At 36.3% G+C, this 21144-nt stretch overlaps 1 protein-coding gene across 2 annotated transcripts; it reads right to left on the bottom strand.

The window, feature by feature from the left end:
• Positions 1-257: 257 nt before the first annotated feature.
• On the bottom strand, positions 258-20860 carry LOC128029035 (SR-related and CTD-associated factor 4). 2 transcript variants are annotated; one of them, XM_052616497.1, is made up of 19 exons: positions 20666-20860; positions 20125-20208; positions 19321-19365; positions 19065-19226; positions 18845-18974; positions 18197-18279; positions 17561-17650; positions 17036-17121; positions 16874-16937; positions 16673-16786; positions 15892-15962; positions 15596-15810; positions 15306-15406; positions 14282-14395; positions 13761-13917; positions 13560-13654; positions 1903-2047; positions 1693-1740; positions 258-1300 (listed from the first exon to the last, which is right to left on the bottom strand). In XM_052616497.1, the coding sequence occupies exons 1-19, from the start codon at positions 20699-20701 to the stop codon at positions 828-830; spliced, it is 2313 nt and encodes a 770-aa protein (XP_052472457.1). In that variant the 5' UTR covers positions 20702-20860; the 3' UTR covers positions 258-827. The 2 variants fall into 2 exon arrangements, with proteins under 2 accessions (XP_052472457.1, XP_052472458.1); XM_052616498.1 differs by having other exon boundaries at positions 1693-1737.
• Between the last annotated feature and the right edge of the window lie 284 nt (positions 20861-21144).

Here is a 21144-nt window from a genome sequence, read left to right as displayed (position 1 = left end):
GTTGTTTTTAACTAGATGAGATTAAAAATGATAATTAAAAAAATGATTACAAAATATTTTCTTTGTTGACATTTTAATTTCAACTAAAGATTTATTTTTAGCTTTAGTTACCAATTATAACCTTGTTTAAGAAATACATTTTTTCCACATTTTACGAGACTGACAGGTTTGAGTCTTGACAAATGGCGCCCTCTACTGAGACAACTGCAAAACTGCATTTTCTACAATTCAAGTCTTTGCAAAAGAAAACTAACAAGTTAAAGTAGCCACAACATTTAATCGTGTTCGTTTTAGCATGTTAATACAAACCAATTAAGAGAGAGAGAAAAATATTGTTTGGTAAAAAAATAGCTTAAATTAACCGGCCAAAGATGATCCTCCACTGCTGGCTAGAGTTTCGCTCTCTCACTGAAAGCTATGGAAGTTTTAAAGAAAATACTACCTCCAAATATGCACAACGGAAGACGGACTGAAAATTTTCCACAGATGGTTCTTCACTGAACAATTGAGAAATGTGCCAACTGTACTGTACTATTTACATTTAACAAGTTACACGAGACCTCTAATATAAGTCTATGGCAGTGAGTGTAATTTCACAGATTTTGTAGATTTTGCATGGAGTGAGACGGGAATTCTCTAATATATGATCTCTGGTGCTGTCTCTCCTATTTAAACGAACATGACAACATGAGCACTATCACTCAGAGATGTGAACTTTAGAAACAGTGTCTGTTGGTTTCATGTGGACTCCTTATATATTACATGGATATGTTTTCCGTATTCCCATTGTACATGGATGGAGAGGCCTGTTTTCCACAGTCTAGTCCCTAAAAAAGACTCCGTCCATGAGGGCCACCCCTTCCCCATCCACCCCGATGAAAAGGTGGCTCATTTCCAAATCTGTCTGGGACCCTTTCGGGTCCTTGAGCCTGCCAGTGTGGTTCCTCTCCTCTAGGACCCATCGGGAGCTTGTGACGGGGGAAATCGTGTCCTGGAGGACCCATCATGCGCATCTGGAATCGCCCTGCAGGGGGTTCTCCGAACATGGGGTTAGGGCCCCTAGGGGGCATCATTTGAGGAGCCATATTTGGAGGGGGCAGGATGGGACGGGGCCCGTTATTAGCGAAAGGGGCCATGAAGGGTGGGCGGAGCCCCACAGGGGGGTGTGGCGGTAGGGGTCCCGGTCTGGGCCCCCGAATCCCCCTGAGAGGAGGCGGACTGAGCGCTTGAGCACTTGTGTGGTCCGTGTGACTCTCGAAGGCCTCGAAGGATTCATTCGAAGGTTCTTCGTTTGGGGTTTCTGTTATTACAAAAGACAAAAACATGACTAGCTTTAGTAAACAAGTTTAGCTACAAACAGACAGCCTTTGATTTCTCCAACATCATTCGCAGATGCATAAACCAAGTCAAGTTTCCAAGTTTATCAGGATATCCATCACCATCACTTGATTTTATGCATCTGGAACTGACTTGATGGCAGAAAGTGACTTAAAGCTAAATAATGTAGAGATGTATTGAGCACATTTTGAAAGTTTTTACAAACTATGGTTTCTTTGAAGTTACATGCAACGATAAATCATTTACAAGAATCATGAATAGTTTAAAAACAGGACTGGGAACATGTATCAACATTTTGGCCTATCTTGTATCATGTTGAATTTAATTTTATATTGAGTTACAGCTGAGAGATACCTGTGACGGATGGAGGAGGACCTGCGGGGTTCATAGAAGGGAATCCTGCTTAAAAACAAGGCAATGTTTCATGTTAAAGTGACTGTGTGTTGTTATTTCATTCTGGTCTATTCATTCATAAACATCAATGTGGAAAACAGTTTCTGTGCGGCTTCATATTTTTGTGGAAACCGTGATCCATTCTTTATCCAGAAGAATTAACTTCAGTACCTGCAGGCATCTGCGAGGGGTTGAATCCAGGAGGAGGGAACGACGGAGGGGAGGCTCCTGTGATCGAGGGTGGAGGTGCTAAACTCATTTTGGGAGGGGGTCCTGGGACGACAGTCAATGTGCCAACAGGTTGAACTGAAGGGGTCTATAATATCCAGAAGAAAAGATGAGGAACAGCTGTGTGAAAGGACATTTCTAACAGCAATGAGCCTTGAGAAATCAAAGATATATGTTTTCTAGGACATGAGGAGGCAAAGAGTGTTCTGCTGTATTCTTTATCGCACACAAACACAAATTAGACAAAACCGTTTAAACTACATCTCAAAGTTTTGAGGATCAATCCTGGAAGAAGTTGTTTAGAATAATGTCACATGTGACAGGTAACACTATTTAGATTTTACAACGCATATAAAATTGATTTGCTGCCATCTGAAGCCATTCAAAACTAAAGGTCTTACATGCACAGGTACTGTTTAACATTCAGACCTCAAAACACTGAAGATGTTTCTTTTATAGCCAGTGTGAATAAAAATTAACCACCGTTCAGTATTGTATGATGAAGCAAAATCCATTGCCTGACGCTTGCATAAAATATGCGCTCTGAAATGTAAGCACCATCTTATAAAAACTTTGGAAGTTGGTATAAAATCCTGTGGAGAACATCCTCATGCCGAGGAGATCTCGTTTTCTCCAGTGAAAAAGTTGTCTGTTCTGAATCAGGAGAGAAATCTGCACGGATCAAGCACTGTTTACTATTGAAAACAGTCCAAAACAGCTTGAAACAGTTGTGTGGGTGGATGCTTTTTCAATGGAGGAAGGATTATTATGGATTATGGACTCGTATTTTGGCCAGAAGGGATGTTTGAAGTTAAATAATGATGCAGTTTTCCACTTCACTAGATGTTAACTGATGGACTGTGGATTATTGTGCTGTTTTTATCAGCTATTTGGACTCTCATTCTGACGGCACCCATTCACTTCAGAGGATCCATTGATGAGCATGTGATATGATACTTCATTTCTCCAAATCTGATGAAGAAATAAACTCATCTACATCTTGGATGGTCTGAGGGTGAGTACATTTTCAGCAAATGTTTACTTGAACTATTCTTTTAATGTAAAACTTTAGCACAAACTCAGTTTCACATGGCCAGTCTTTGACTAGCTCATAAAGTCCAGTTTGCTAATTTTCCTAGGCTACCCACTGAATACACACTGAATACTGAATACTGAATACTAATTTTGCCTCGATTTAGTGTCTGGATGAATTGTCAACAAAGTTGAAAGTCCAAGCCAGTCTGCAGATTTGAGAAGACTCATTAACTGGAAATCAGTGTATAATGAACACAGACTCGGATATGTGATGCATAGTGTTGTCAAATCAGTGTAGTGTATTCCAGCCTCTGAACAGTGAAAGACGGTCTGTGCCATATTCAAGGCACCTGGCAAGTTCAGTTTTTATGTGCAGAGTTTTTTTTTTTTTTTTTATGCAGGTGTCATCTCAAATCTTACCACAGTAATAGATCTAAAAAAAATAAAAAATAACAGCAGTGTGCATTAATGTAATAATTGTTTAATGTGTGCATTAATTTAATCATTTCGGTCCGTCTAGGGTTATGAACACAGTCTAACTTCACAGACTAACTTAGATAATATTCATATATAACTCATAATATCACATAATAATATAATCATAATATAAAAAAAATCTAACTACTGTAGCTTTCAAATCTTTTTATATTCAATGTTTTCTTTTCATTTATTACACAATTAAAAAAAGACCTATAACACTAGCTTGCTCTATTCTTTTTCTATTCTCCGTTTTCTTTTTATTTATTATATTATCTAAAAGCCCTTGCTACGTGTTCAGCGTTTAAGCTAATGAGACTTGTTATAGCACTTGTATATCATTGCTCTTTTGTTGCTTTTTTTTTTACTTGGGATAAAAGCGTCTGCTAAATGAATAAACGTAAATGTAGATAATAAACAGAATATAATATAATAATATATTATTAAATTAAGAACATCCTATTATAAAAAAGAGGCTAAGGCTAAGATTGCCACAGAGAGAATTTAGAGGGAACTTTTTACATTTTGCTCCAATAATACTTATATGAATTCACTTTTTTATAATTTTGTATCGTTTCAGTGAATGGACTGTATCCATGGCTGGACTTACCATTGGGCTTGACTGGGCTGCAGCCCATGGGCCCTGCATTGACCTGTTTATGTTTGTTTGATTTGTTCAGTTATTTGCCAGTCAGAAATGATCAGCCACATTTCCACTGCACACATAAGGGCTAACAGCTTCCAACCGCGACCTTCAAGACCATAATCAAACAGCATAAACTGCTAGTTATAATTACTTCACACAAAACAAGGACAAACGTATTGAATTGCACCTGCACCAATTAATTTGTGATCACATGGGTACTTTAAACAGCTCCATTAATCATTTAGCTCAGCACACTGATGAAGATGATGATACAAATAATTTAGATTATAAAACACTTCTTGATTCTGATTGGTTGAAGCTGTTGTGAACTACTTTACAAACACTTTTTGTTTATGTTTGTGTGTTGCTCATCATCCACTTTGTTGCAACCACAACCGTTTCTGAGGAACTACATTATTTGCCTGAAGACTACTTGTTTATATATATATATTACATTTTATTTGCTCTGTGATCACTGTAAACCACGGCTTCTTGGGGATTATTGCTTTAAAACAAAACAGCAGAACCGCTGTGTCTCCGAGTTACACTTTGTTTTGTTCCTCAGTGTTTAATGGACCAGTAAATTATTGAATCAGGCTATAAGCACAGTTGTTTGCGAAGTTAAATTATTTATTTTAAACAAACCTGTTGATTTAAGGATTCAACTCACTCTTTAAGACACTTGCTGCCACCTACTGGTGGTTCTAGTTTCCTAACAGAAAAACTAGCTTATTTCTAATATTATTTCATTTTTGCAATCATTTGAGATTTGTACATTAAAATGCTATATTTAAACACTTTTTTTTTCTATTTATGCATTTTGTTGACAGTGTTTTCTTTTGATTGTTAATAACTAAAATGTCTTTTTATTCGGATTAAATTTATTGATTAAATTTTTGTTATTTCAGGATTTTGATCTCTCAACTGAGAGAACACATCCGGTTTATCATATTATAATGACTATTTAATATTACATCTAAACTTTACCTGGGCTAGAGCGGTTTCATATCAACTGTACTATGTATATGCAAACCTCAATGCACATTTTAATTTTTGTGTATTTTGTGTTACTGCATCATGATGTCATAGTGGAGTAAATTTTTAGTATAAAGATATGTGACCATAAAGCACAAAAGCAGTCTTAAGTCGCTGAGGTATATTTGCATGAGATGATGCATAAATCTCAATTTTGAAAAATGTACACTTATGACTGGTTTTGTGGACAAAGCTTTACCCACACTACTAAAGAAAAGGCTGCACCGTTTTCGACTGATAGTACTTGACTCAGGAGTGTTTCTCAGGGAATCATTACATCCTCAGCACTCACAGAAGCACTCAGGAACTCTCCAGGACCTGGATCAGAGCTTCTTGAGACTGAAAGCTCAGAGTTAGTGATCTGGATCCTGAACCATCAGGCTGTGTTTATGTCCACAGGTGAGATTGTACAGTAAGAGCAAAAAACTTTTTATTTAAATATATCATCCATAAGCAGGAGTTCTGCGTTAATTTAAGGAATTTTGCAATATGTTCCCCAAAAACAGCACACATATTTGATGTGCCAAAAACAGAAGCAAAAAGCAAAGAACACACACAAAAAAAGTCAGTTGTCCAGCTCTGAATATGACCAGAAAATTAAGGATGGCTTCAAAAAAAAAAAAAAAAAAAGTTCAGAACTATAAACATATATATATATATATATAATGAATGATATCAATTTGTTGCAAAAATGTAATTTTTTACACAAGTATAAGGTACAAAAAATATATAATTATAGATTTTGTTTGACTAAACCGCTATATATATATCTCTACATAGGATTCTTATGAGCCATGTTTTTGGTCATATCTTGCAGACTATTTTAATATCAGTGGTGGTCCTGGGCAAAGCAAATATGTTATTATGAGTCTGTATGCTGACCCTGAGCTCCTAAACATGGAGACAGATCTCCGTGACAGTAACGTCACCCTTCAAATGAAGAGACATTGAATATTTAACAGTGAACTTAAGAGAAACGTGCACGTCATACAAAAGAGATGCCATAGATAACCCATCCAGATTATAACACTAAATGATGTTTGATGCTGCTGTGAAATACCCATAGAATAATAATAATAAAGCCAATATTAATGTTCAATACTTATACATTTATAATAGTTATGTTGCTATGCAATCATAAACAATTAGACTAAAGAACTAAGGAACTTTATTTACATTAACTACTCATTATTTGGGGTGTCCTTCGGTCATATTGCTGTTGTTGCCCTTTATAAACATCTTACAAGCCTGGCAATCAAATAAAATAGTATAATCATTATTAGTCATAATCACAAAGATACATCAAGTCCTCCTCTGTTTTTCACCATATCACCATTTCTGTGAAAAACAACATTTCAGTCGTGGGAAATAAAGTGGCCATCAAAACCACTATTGTACTTCCATCAAAATATCAAGGCCTGGTTTCACAGACATACATTTTGGTCAGGGACTAAGCTTAAGCCTGTCTGTTATACAGGGAGTTCAAAAAAAGGTTAAAAAAAAAAAATTGTTTTGAGTGAAAATGGTTTCGAGGTAAATGCTACCTCAATTTTTTTCTCTCTGTGTATGAAGCAAGACAAATTATGTTCAAAAAAGGCAAAAAGTCTTGCACAGTGGTTATTCAGCATGGACACCTGGGTAAACACAGGGAACCAGCTTCACAGATCAACAACAAAAAGACTGAATTAACTGAAGTGGCTCAGAAAGGTAAGAAAAGCTCCAGTACAATCTGTATACAGATGACATTAGGTTTGATATTTTACATCTTTTTTACAAGTTTTTTTGGGGGGCCATAGGATATGACAGAACAAATCAATCACACTGAAAATAAAGAATCTGCTGTCAAATTATATTGTGTTAAGGTCACTAAATATTTAGTATTAAACATGTAATGTGATGCATTTTATAAAAACACTTTTGCATGCCTTACCCATGGTAAGAATCTCATATGGAAACGTCTTATGACTGAAGCAAAGTTATTTAACTGTGGACGCACACAGTGTTGAATGCATTGTCAACTGATCTTTTCTTGAATATGAATTTGATTGTTTCACATACTACAAAATATAACAGTATGCAGTTTAAATGACAGTGTGCATTATACAGTTGTGATAGAATAGAATTCTGAAAAAAGGTTGTTTTTTTTTCCGCAGAGATGGCATAGAAGAACCATTTTTGGTTCCCCAAAGTACAGTTCTTAATAGAACCATTTTTTTCTCAGTGTGAAGGATGTTTTAAGAATCTTAAGAAGCTGAAGGTTCTATAGAACCTTTTGTGCAATGGAAAGGTTTTTCTTGGAACCACTGTTGCTATTTTAAACTGCAGTCTAGACTTGATGTCAACACTAGCTCCTCAGCAGAAAAGATTCTGACTTCGTCAATCAGTTAAGACTAGACTCTTTGAATAGATCAGCACAAAATATGTTTTCTGCCATTTCAAATATTTAGTGTAGAGAGTAAGAAAAACACCGTTAACACATGGCCTAAAAGCATGGTTGGACAAAAGTCAAGTAAAAGAGAATTTCACCTTACCAAATCTCTGGTTCCTTCGAGGAGAGAGAGCAGACACTCCAGAATATCAGACATCCTGGTTGCCCGACCGAAATGATTCCAGCCGTTTCCAAACAATCACCATTTGGTGATGCTGTATCATGAAAGACTCAATCCACAGGCACACAAGACCATCTCTGTGGATTGGATCACTCTCCAATCTATGCATTGGTGCTGTTCCGATAATGAGGTGTATGTATTCCTTTCTCAGATTTGAATCCAAATGGCTGAATGACAAAAATGTAATCTAAAAGTTCTGCAATGCATGCATTGCTTTGCCATTTTCAAAAGTGGAAAAATCCAAACATTTCACTAAACTAGATTAGAGCAAATGTGAAACTCCATTCATCCTGGCATCAAGCCATTACATTTCCATGTGTTTGTGGCTGAGTGAAGCTCAGCTAACATTGATTGATCGTTTACCTTCCCAGCACTGGAGTTTTCCAGCACCACTTTTGTGAGTCCACTGGAAAAAACTGGTGATTTCACTCCATTCAAGAAGAGCAGAAGCACAGAGGAGCTCTCAAATTACCAGAGATGTATAAAGTACTAGAGACCCATACTTGAGTAAAAGTACAAGTGCTCTATCAAAAAAGTGACTTGAGTAGAAGTTGAAGTGCTCTTTAAGCACCACACTTAAGTAGAAGTACTAAAGTATTCAACATTTTTTGTACTTAAGTATTGCAAGTAGTCTATTTTAAAATTTACTACTCAAGTACTGAAAGTAAAAGTAGAAGTATTGTGTTATGTAGCTATTAAAGAAAGTAGTCAAAAGTTTGAACATTGTTTTTACTATTTCAAATGAGTAACCTAAAGGACCATCGTTGACTGTAACTTCTTGTAAACAAAAAACGGTTACTAGGGTTAGTTAGCCCAATTTGCAAAATGATGTCATTAATAACTTACCCTCATGTTGTTTCAAACCCATAAGACATCAGAGGGTCATTTAGAATTTTTTGAAGCATCGAAAATACATTTTGGTCCAAAAATAGCAAAAACTACGACTTTATTCAGCATTGTCTTCTCTTCCGTGTCTGTTGTAAGACAGTTAAAAACAAAGCAGTTTGTGATATCTGGTTCGCGAACGAATCATTCGATGTAACCGGATCTTTTTTTAAACAGTCCACCAAATCGAATTGAATCGTTTTAAACAGTTCGCGTCTCCAATACGCATTAATCCACAGATGAATTAAGCTGTTAACTTGTTTAATGTGTCTGACACTCCCTCTGAGTTAAAACAAACCAATATCCCGGAGTAATTCATTGACTCAAACAGTACACCGACTGAACTGCTGTGAAGAGAGAACTGAAGATGAACACCGAGCCGAGCCAGATAATGACTCGTTCACGAGTCAAGAACCGTTTCTGTCAGACGCGTCTGATTCGTGAACCGTTAGCTGATGATACTGCGCATGTGTGATTTAGCGTGAAGCAAACCGACACACAGAGCGTCTGAACCGAACTGATTCTTTTGGTGATTGATTCTGAACTGATTCTGTGTTAATGGTATGAGCCCAGGTGCAGTCAACGCCAATGAAGCCATTGCCAGAAGCCATCGAGCGCAAAAGAATCGGTGAACTGTTTTCTTCAACTGGTTTATTGAATCGAACTGTCAGAAAGAACTAACGTTACTGGTCATCCGAGAACCGATGCAACCGGTTCTTGACTCGTGAACGAGTCATTATCTGGCTCGGCTCGGTGTTCATCTTCAGTTCTCTCTTCACAGCAGTTCAGTCAGCATGCGCAGTCTTCTTAATCGCTTGATTCGCTCAATGATGTGCCAGCTACATCAAATCTGCCATCTACAGTTCTGGCAGTGGTTTGTAATGGAATGATTCGTAACATTATTATAATTGTAACGAGTAACGATGCAGCACATAAAAAAAATATCGGAGTAAAAGTATTAAACTCAGCGAAAATATGTACCGAAGTAAAAGTGGAAGTAGGAGAAAAAAATAAATACTCTAGTAAAGTACAGATACCGCCTTTTAGTACTTAAGTACAGTAGTGAAGTAGTTCTATTTCGTTACTATACATCTCTGCAAATTACAAATATCACATGTCATTTCAAATGCTGCTTCATTAGCTTAAACAAAGCGCTTCGAACCTTTCGCACAATGGAAAGATGTTGAAGGTTCTTCAAGGAACCAGAGATGACAAATAACAATCTTTAAGAGTTCAGCTTGAACAAAGGTTTATTTTTGCTCACAAACAAGAGCATAGTGTCTGTAGAAAATCATTTACACCTATTAACTTTTTTAAACCACACACCAAACTGAAGATTACCAGTTAAAAACCATTAGGGAACTTTACCACTGTTGGGCGCATGCACTGCTATTATTTGAACTACATTTGGTAGTAGCAGTCGTGAAAGGCAGAAACATGCAGAACATCTAAAAAACTACTAAGTGTTTATTACACTTCATCCACTTGAGTCTGCAGGTTCCTTTTAAAACACATGCAGTTTCCTCAAAGTGAGATTCTCATGTACTGAGCCATGAAATCTCCACCTCAGTAGCACTTCCATACACCAAACTTAACAGCTTTATTTGTAATATATTTTATTAAGGTTGTTCATATATAATTCGCCTGACTCTAGACAACATGTTTTAGATTTCCACCATATTCACCAATAGTGTCTTGCCTTAAGAAGTTGACTAGCAAATTATATGTGAACAAATAATTCTTGTATGTCTGTACAATGTCAAATTAGTCAGTATAAGTGCATTTGTGAATCACTGAATCAGTCAGAGTGCTTCAGGAGTTAACAATGAAAAGATAAGATGCTTAAGATCACAGAGATCAAAAATAGCGCTGGATGATATGCAAATATAACTACATCTGAATCCAATCGTACAAACGCATTCCAACATTTGCCAGTAATGCCGGTCTTCATTAGGTTCAATGCACTCATAATGTTATTCGTTACTGATCGCGGTTTGAAAGTCTGACCCTTTTCGGGTGTTTTTGAAAATTTATACATGTTCTATCTTGACATCTTAATTTTCTCAAGACTCAATCACAAATTTTAAGATGTACCTTTCTTGTTCTGTTTCCTATAACAGACACTTTTTAACACAAATTACAGCTTTATAAATTTCACATTATTAAAAAAAACAAGTATGAAGCAGCTTTAGTTTAGCAACATGTTTTCATGCAGCTTGTAGTGAAGCGCGATAAATTTATCTAAAATAATAATTATAATAAATGCATTTGAGTAAGTTTCCGCCTTTATTTACAACTACTAATTCACCAGCTGCAAACATTTTAAGATGCACGCAAAAGTCTTAATCTGACATAAGCTGTTTTTTTTTCTTTTACAATAGATTAAACTCAAATAAACCAGTATTAAACCATCTATGGCTGATTCTCCTTGCATTTCCTGAACCCACCTGTTGTCCTCTTCTGCGTTTTCCCAGCAAATGTTCTTCCACCTTGTGCCTAAATCAGCCAGTGATGCACCAAAGCTGTGGTTTTCGTAAAAGTGACTGCTAAACCTGTGGTTCCTAGCCACCTCTATGAGCTTCAGTGTGTTAGGGAGTGCATGCATGTGAGGTGCCAGTAAACCTCATTTAGATCCAGCATAGAGCCGTTTCTGCTGGTCTGAAGAGAAACAGCCCATGTACCAGAACATACTCTCTTTGAAATAGATTCAAAATGAAATTAATTAATAAAGATTTATTTATAAGGCACGTTCTTTGTGTGTGTTCCATTTTATACAGTAGATAAACAATGGGAATCATACTATTTATGGCTAATTGTATGGGAATGCCAGCCGTTTTAATGTTGGTAAGTTATCTGGAGGCAGTTCATTGCTGTTATTTTTAAAACTTTTTTTTTTAAATCAAGAACACTTGTTTGATGTCAAGATCATAAGAAACATAAGATGTCTTCGAGAAAACTAGACAATTCATATTGTACGGTGTCCTTGGGCTTCAGAATGTTATTTGTGTTTAGAGCTTGTGGTACTGTACTGCTTGCTGTTGCCGTTCTTGTCTCACAAAAAGTCAAATTTGGTAAAATCTGAAGTTGGTCAACTACATTTACTAAAATTTGAGTTTTAGATAAAGTATAGTCATTTGCATCTGTTCAATTTAAAGGAATAGTTCACCCAAACATTTAAATTTACTGAAAATGTCCTCACTCTTAAGCCATCCAAGATGTAGAGGAGTTTTACTTTTCATTGGAAACCGATTTAGTGAAGTGTAGCATCACATCACTTGCTCACCAATGGATACTCTGCAGTGAATGGGTGCCGTCAGAATGAGAGTCCAAACAGCTGATAACAGCTAATTTGTTTCTTACAAACACGCAGCTTTTCACTTCACAAGAGGTTAACTGATGGACTGTGGATTATTGTGATGTTTTTATCAGCTGATTGACTCTAATTCTGATGGCACCCATTCACTGCAGAGCATCTATTGATGAACAAGTGCTGCAATGCTACATTTCTCCAAATAAGTACAAGATATCTACATCTTGGATGGCGTGAAGGTGGATAAAGTTTCAGCAAATTTGTATTTTTGGGTTAACTATTAATTTAGGCAGCTAAGTAACAAATCATTTGGAAGTCATATTAAACAACGATGTACTAAAAGTTTCTCAGTTTCTTTCAATACAGACAGCAGTGACCGTGTTATGTTATGACAAAGAAATGTCATTAAAAGCGATGTCAATGAAACACGGAAAGAAAACTAGACAGTCATGACACTAACCTTTTTATTTTGTGCTCTATGGCCTTTCACTTGCAAGAAATGATGGCAACCATGCACCAGTAAATCGTCAGTGCAAAGCAAAGAACACAGAAACATTGTTTGCCTCCCATGAGTCATAGACGTCACACAGTCCCTCCAGAAAAATTCGATTATGCGATCGCCTGATTTAATGCATAATCAGCCAAAGGCCGCATATTTATGCGGGGTCGCATTTTTTCAAATACGCCGCTCTTTTGCCACATAAATTGCCGATTTCAGGAAGCAAAATATGTGGGGCTAGCATGATTTCATAATCCCTGTATTTTCGTTGCAAAAAACTCACATATATATTAGCAGAAAGTTGAAAAATGTTGTGTTTACTTCATACAAGTAAAGCACCATTTTCCCCCAAATGCCACGGGAACCTTATGAAGAGACGTAATTACGTGACGTGAACTCTGCAAACTCTGCGGTGAAACTTGAAGCGCGCAAATCATTCTTATTTGCCAACAGAAATAAGCGCAAAAAACGCGTGAAGCAGTTTCCTGATTTGTTACATGACACTGGAGCCAAATTATATTGCGAGAACTTGCAAAAATTGCCGTTTGATGAAATAGAGAAAAAAACAACACCCCCTTCTCACTAGGCTACTAACACTGTTGTAGTTTCATTCAGAAGTTTAGGCAACTTTACAGTTGTAAGATTGCACTTTTTTGTTACAGAACAGTACCAAAAATTTACAGTTGTAATTATATTAGTAGTATGTAAAATAATTTACGTTGCAGTAAGAGATTGCAACTTAAATATTCTGTGATTTAGTATGCTCGCTTCTCATAGGAAGTAATAAGAAATTACTCTTTACATTAAGGTAGTAGCCTAGTGAGAAAAAGGTGTTGGGAGAATAACCTTTTTTTTTATCTTTTTCATCAAACCGCAGTTTTTGCAAGTTCACGCAATTTCATCACATAAAATTGCAAAAATATCCCGCATATTCCATTGCATTTTTTAAGAAAACGTGCCGCAAAATCAACGATTTTTCCCCGTAACAATCACAAAAAAAATCCGCATTTTTCTGGAGGGACTGGTCACAAAACAAGAGTAGAAAAATGAGCTGAGACACTGAATGCCCTTGAGGAGTTCTGTACGAAACCCCTCGTGTTTTACCTGTGAAACTGCTGGTGCTGCAGCTCCGTCTTTCTGTTTTCTTTCAGGTCCTTCTGTTACTGGCACAGCCAGACTGGCCACAACACTTTTCCACTCTAAAGTTAAAGATCAAATAAAAAAATGTCACACATTAAATCCTTCGAGAAACCATGATTGAAGAATAAACTAGAAGCTAAAGAAAGGTCACATGTGGGTGTTTACCTTGTTTGAGTGTTTCGGCATCAAGCATGCCTCCATCCTGAAGACTTTGAATATCATTGGGTTTCACTTTATCCCATGGGATATACGTGACACCCTGCTCCACATCCCAAAACCTCTTCAAGTCCGTCTTTATGCCCTTATTCAACGCCCATGCGATCTGATCAAGGACAACAAGTCAAACAACAGCCACAGATTGAAAACAAGCTACTACACATGCAAACATGAGATCTGGCATGATCAGTAAAGTAACGCAATGAATCCAACAGCAAACACAACACATTAAGACTGTTTAAAGCATTTGTGTCTAGCTAGAAACCATCTGGAAGTGTATTCACAAAAATAAAATAATAAAGACAATGATTGTCAAAATTAACTTCTTACTTACCCATTAAATTAGTTACACAAATTTGTTCTTACATGTGTTCTTGGTGTGAATAAGTCATATAATAAGCAATAAGAACTCCAGACCAAGAATCTTAACCCAAAACATGCAGACAGGAAGAAAAGGTTGGTTAGGGCACCTTAATATTTTTCTGGTTGACTTTAACAACCCCTCTGCTGAGTTTGTTCAGGGCCGTGTTGGCATCTTGTCTGTGCACCATGACGATGTAAGCACAACCTCTGGGAGGAATCATCTACAGAAACAGATTTAATAAAAACTGCTTTAACTTCAGTTAAAGTGTAAATACATGCTTACAAAAGAAAAGTAAAAAAGCCATCAATGCAAGGGAATTCATGTAAATATTCGTACTGGTTTCACATTTGACTAAATCCCGTGAGCCAAATTTCCATTGCAGAAGGATGCAAATTTTACCAGCAGGCTCTGTCCAATATCTAGTGAGCAGTCTTGTTGTCTACATAGGCAGCTGCATCATGTAGGAGACTTGTCTCTGCCTCATTTACAACATTTAAAAATAATATGTGGATAAGTGAACAAAACCATACTGAAACGCACATAGAAATGCAATGCATTTTGGGACTTCCATCTCTACATGTGATGCCTTTTAATGCTTTATGAACTACCATTCAAAAGTTTGGGGTCAGTAAGATTTTTATTTTTAATATATCAAACCGCATTTATTCGATATATACAGTAAAAACATTAATATTGTAAAATATGATTAAAATTAAAAACAACTTCAACAAAAGCAGAATTTTCAGCATCAGTATTCCAGTCTTCAGTGTCACATGATCCTTCAGAAATCATTCTTTATGAAAATATGCTAAAATATGCTGATTTGCTGCTCTACATAGGAGCATATATATATATATATATATATATATATATATATATATATATATATATATATATATATTTTTTTTTTTTTTTTTTTTTTTTTTTTAAGAAACTGTGATACACTCTTTCAGGAATCTTTGATGAATAGAAAATTCATAAGAGACATTTATTCACTTTTGTAACAATATAAATTACTTTCCTGTAACTTTATCAATTTAAAGCATCCTTTCAGAATAATTAAAATAATTAAAAAAAGACCCCAAACTTCTCCACAGTGACGTGCATTGATATGATAGATCTATACACACATTGATGGACTCGATCTGTCCAAACTCCTCCATCAGACTCATGATGTCCTGCTGATGAGTCTTTTTGTCCAGCTGTCCCATCCATAGTGTAGTACTGCACACTAAACCAACAGACGAGAACACTCCTGAACAGCACATCAGTACAACAGCACAATAAGATCACGTCTAACATTTATTAGTGCTACAAAAAAATAAAATACCCCTACACATTCTATTTAATGTTTACAAAAACTATGGTAAGGCTTCACTGTAGTAAAACACAGTTTTAAGATAAGGTGGTGTGCTCTCACCACTGAGAGTTTCCTTCTGGACAGGCGGAAGTCCTTTCTGTCGCCGCTCTCGCTCTTTCTCTCGGTCTCTCCTCTCCTCAGATCTCGCCCGTGGGGAACGGCCTCGGCGCTCGCTGGATCGGGAGCGTGTGCGGTGAAGCCTCGACCGCTCTCGGCGGGAATGTGAGCCGGATCGCGATCTTCGTGAGCGTGATGACGAACTTCTTCGTGGAGACCTGGGAGAAGACACAACATTCAGAAATCAAACAGAAATCATTTTAAGAGACTTTAAGTTCAAGAACATTCGTGAAACACACCTTGATCTCGTCCGTCTGCTGCCTCTTCGATCTCTTCCATCATGCACCGAGCATTCGGTCTCAGCTGAAGCCTGGAATTAATCAAACACAAACTGTATGTGATTTTGACCGAACTGATGTGTGCAATCTTATGTCAAAGTTCAGAGCGAGTCATTTTAGCATTTACATATGGATTTATCATTTCCACAATGCGGAAAACACAGACAATAACAGAATACAGTCATAAAAATGGAATTTAATGTATAACATGGAATGTCACAGAATCTGGAAAATGTTTAATGAATAAAGTACAACTGTACACCTAATCAAATAGCAATAACTATATTTTAAAAGATTAACTAAATAGTTCATGTTTTATGGCTTCATTTGATTGCCACCAGTTTTGATAATAAATTTGTATTAAATCATAAATACAGAAACATTGAAACAGACAACATAGAATTTCTGGAAATAAATAGTACAAATAGTAAAAATACTGATAAATGATCAAATTGCTAAAGTTTCATGAATTCAATGAGCATGTCTGATCAATTGATTATTAAACCATTAAAGCGGAATCCTGATATAAAAACAAAAACTCATAAATGTGTTACATTTTTTAGAAACTGATTCTAAACTGTAAAAGTTTCATGAGTTTAAATAGATGTGATTTTTGATAAATACAATGAAACCATTAAACAGAATCCAAAAAAATAAATAAAATAATTTCATTGTAGTTTCAGTAAGAGCTCTACATTTTGACCTGTGAGGTATGATAATATCTGCTGAAGATGCTCCATACCTGCTGTAGCTGCTGGGTTATACTCTCATCAAAGACTTGAGGAGTGTTATCTGCTATCTGGGTCTGAACGATCACTGGGAACTCATGAGGTGCCACCTGACCCTGCATCTGCGTCTGGACAACAAGAAACCATCTGATACATTGCATACATTATTTTGTCATGCCCTCATTTTTTAAAGCTCAGCAGGTCAGAGTAAATACCTGGCTAACCATCCGACTCAGAAGATGAGCTTGCAGGGCTTGCTGTAAATCTGGGGGGAGGTTTCTATAAAGAATGACAATATTAAATCAATATCTGCAAAAAAAAACTAAATGATATTTCACCATATGTGAACTGAAAGAAATGAGTTTATGTCGTCCTACATGGTGATGGGAGCAGCAGGAGCTGGTTCAGTCTTTTCCTCCACAGGCTCAGGGTCATCATCATAATCAAAACGATCCAGCAGAGACTGAGTCAAACCACAAACACAAGTGTTACAGAATCAATTCACTCTGCGCTTTCTATAATGCTGCTATCTCCCAGATTCTACTCTATTCATTCCCGAACCAGACATTAGTGTTTTCAATAGAACCGACGTCAGTATGGAATTTAAAATAATGTGACGATATCAGCGGATCAGTCTATAAGAAGATTATTACGGATCCCGTGTGTCTGTGTAAGCGATGATCATTGTAGCCAATTACAGACATAACTGTTGAGAGCGTGAACACAATGGCCAATCAGATCGGTTTAAGAAGCTGGTCAACAGCACTCAAAATGCTGATATTGCTGAAACTGATATTGTCAGATTTTTTACATCTTCGTACTTTTAGTCACACTTCAGGATATATGAGTATATATGAGTAATGTCAAAATGGTTGTAAGCATCGAATTTACTGACTGCTTACCTTAGCTAAAGATGATTTCTGCTCAGGGGGCGGGGCAGAGGACTGAGGAAGCCCCGCCCCTCCGACCTGCTGGAGAGTTTGGAGCAGCTGCTGTAAATGAAACACACATAGCAGATTAAATATCAAAATATAAATATTATGGCCGCATAAGCAGTGTTATTTCAGTATTATTAAGATTACATATTTTAATTGAAACTTTTTTTTTTGGCATATTTCGATATAGCATTAATTTATTTTTGTATCAGTTTTAGTTGTAAAAACATTAATACTTCAACTCAAATACATTTCACCAACACTATGAAGAAAGTCAAGCATCTCTAACAGCTACACAAGAAAAAACTGAAAATGTGCACTCTATAGGGATGTATTCTGAAACCATTTTTACCCAGAAACTGCTAGTGAATTAAAACACAAATAATTACAAAGAAACAACAACAAAAAAGACATTTAAGTAGAAAGACTGAAATAGTATTTTCTACAACATACTAATCTTTGTTTCATTTACAATTTCTAAAAAGTAATATTGTTTTATTGCTCCATTGCACTCTTATGCTCAATCTGCAACAGAATGAATCAATCTACTTCAGATATTTTCAGAAAGAGAGCTGTATTTGAGTGCAGTGAGTGTTGTTTTACCTCGATGCCGCCTGTGCTCTGGAGGAGCTGGGCGACTGCAGCGAGGGCTGGCTCTGGCACTGGCATCGGCACGGCTGGAAGCGCTACAAAAAGAGATGAAAACTGCAGTTTAACAGGCTGTTAGTTTGAATAGGATACGGGTTACACTTAAGTTTATGCATTATTCACAAGTTTAGGCTCAGTAAGATTTTTTTTGTTGACGTTGTTGGAAAAAATGCAATGAAATTCAGATGCATTATATTATTAATCAAATTAGACATTTATAATGTTACAAAATTTAAATTTTAAATACATGCTGTTTTTTTTTTACTTTCTATTGAAAGAATTCTGAGAAAAACAGCGGCACAGCTGTTTTCAACATTGATAAGTGACACTGAAGACTGGAGTAATAATGCTGAATATTTCACATTTCAGCGCAGGAATAAATTACATTTTAAAATATATCACAACACAAAACAGTTATTTTGAACTATAAAACATTTATATTATTTTTACTGTGTTTTTTTGATCAGATAAATGCAGCCTTGGAGAGAAATCTTACCAACCCCAAACTGTTGAACGCTAGTGTAAATTTAAAGGCCTGGTACAAGGCCTGGTACAAAACCTGGAGTGAAGCATAATGACAATGTAATAACTGTTCTTATTTACCAGCAGCTGTGATTGCATTCTCCACAAGAGGTAGTACAGGAGCGGTGGCCATGTCTAACAGCGGCTGAATGATGTCCATGCTAAACACGTCATTCTTCTGCCACAGATTCAGCACACGCAATATCTTCCCCTACATTTCAACACACAAAATCCACCAATAAAATCCACCTGCACAGAAACATTTCAGTGTAACTTCACTCTAAATTCTGTGATTCAGTACCGTATCGTCAGCTGGGCACTGGAAAAGGTTCTGAAAGGTAAGTGTGAAGTTTTTCAAAAACCTCGGAGCGAACACATCCTTGTCTGTGCCGAACTGATTCCTGGACTGTCGGATAATTGAGTCGACCACATACAGACCAGCAACCTTTAGATCAGGTTTACACTGATGGAAAAAAGAAATCATCGTCAATCAATCTTTACCTACTCATAACAGCGAACATCAGTACAGGAACGTCAGTATATTGTTTATTACATACCCTCTTGATGAACTTCTCCACAATTAGAACAACGTGCTTGTAAAGCTAACAAAGCAGATCATAAAAATTCAGTCTGTAAACTCAATAAATAAACAACTGTCAGCATCAACTATCAAAATCAATAAACGAATAACACGCGAAAACTGGTTTCAAATGAGAATTTTTATTCATTCCTCTTCTACCATGTAAAATGAATGGGTGCCGTCAGAATGAGAGTCAATCAGCTGATAAAAACATCACAATAATCCACACAACTCCAGTCCATCAGTTAACATTTAGTGAAGTGAAAAGCTGCATGTTTGTAAGAAACCGATCCATCATAAAGGCTTTTAACCGTCACTTTGGGCCGAAAATACAAGACCATAATAAGTCCAAACGTCCATGTTTTCAACTGTAAACTATGTTTGATCTGTGCAGATTTCTCTCCTGATTCAGATAGGATGAGTTTGGCACTAGAGAAAGCTATATAATTGATAGAAATCTTATTTTTTACTCAGAAAACAATGATTTTAAGTTGATGACATGATGGATTTGTTTCACAAGACATTAACTGATGGACTGAAGATGTGTGAATGATTTTTATCAGCTATTTGGACTCTCATTCTGACGGCACCCATTCACTGCAGAGGATCAATGAGGCTGAGCTACTTTTCAGCTAATTTTCATTTTCAGAAATTAAGCATTATCAGTATACTACTGTGCATGCAAAACACATTTCAAACTGCAAACAAAATAATTGGAACACAAATTAAATCATTTTTAATAATTGATCAAAATCCTTTTCTTATTTCTGTCCTGACATACCTTGATAGCTTTGATTCCTGCTTTGGTTACAGACATCATTTTGGCTCGAGAGATTGGGGGAGCCATGTCCATCATGGACAACATCTACAGGGAAGAAACAGGATAATATAGATCATGCCAAAATTAATAAAACATACAATTAACCTCATAACAAATGACAGATCTCTGTTTAGAGATCAGGGACGCCTTTATACCACTCATCAATAGAGTTAATCAACTCTATATTCAATTCTATTACAACAAACAGGTTAAAACTAGATTAAATCCCTTAAAATATTGTGTATCTCTTAATAAACCATAAAGGTGCTGTTAATTTAATTAGGCGTAGCACAAAGAGGTGGAAGATCACTAAATACATTTAATGTATACTCATATCACATCTGTTGAACTATATTTCAGGTTATATTTGAGTTTAGAACATTAAACTGCATAAATATATGACACTGATCCATCAGAGAACAGTAACCACACATAAAACACGGATTGTTTTGGAGTAACTTAACGATAAGCGGAAAAGGGCAAATAAAACACAAATTCTCACCTCCCCGTTAAAAGCGTTCACCGCTTCCATGTCCATGAGCGTTATTAATTCAAATATATATTACATATATTCTCCTGGACTCGGATAAACATTTGTAAAGTGGATTTTCGCGACTAGGCCACATGAGATTGACGCTAACACAATCTTCCGTCCGCGAGCGTTGAGGAGCGATGAGCGCACGGGGAGACAGCGCCGCGTGGCGGACCGGAGGACAGCTGCGATCACTGCTCATGTGTTTTAAAGCAGTAGTGGCAGCATTTATTTTATTATATATAAAGTTAAAAAGAACTGCATTTATTTAAAATAGAAATATTTTGTAACAATATAAACTACTGCTTAAACGTTTGGGGTCAATAATTAATTAATTAATTTATTTATTTTAAAGAAATGCTTTTGTTCAGCATGTTGAAACTGTTAAAGTATTAAAAGCATTTCTTGGGACAGCAAAGTGATAATTAAGACTATATATATATATCAAA

This window comes from Carassius gibelio, chromosome A15 (genome assembly GCF_023724105.1).
Source record: "Carassius gibelio isolate Cgi1373 ecotype wild population from Czech Republic chromosome A15, carGib1.2-hapl.c, whole genome shotgun sequence".
Taxonomy (NCBI): Eukaryota; Metazoa; Chordata; class Actinopteri; order Cypriniformes; family Cyprinidae; genus Carassius; species Carassius gibelio.
The sequence above is the reverse complement of the archived record's forward strand: the minus strand, read 5'-3'. Positions and strand labels throughout refer to the sequence as shown.

Coding starts and splice junctions, on each gene's coding strand:
- LOC128029035 (XM_052616497.1), bottom strand. CDS start 20,701: ATGGACATGGAAGCGGTGAACGCTTTTAACGGGGAG. Junction 20,209..20,665: donor TGAACGCTTTTAACGGGGAG/GTGAGAATTTGT, acceptor TCTTCCCTGTAG/ATGTTGTCCATGATGGACAT. Junction 19,227..19,320: donor TGGAGAAGTTCATCAAGAGG/GTATGTAATAAA, acceptor TTTTTCCATCAG/TGTAAACCTGATCTAAAGGT.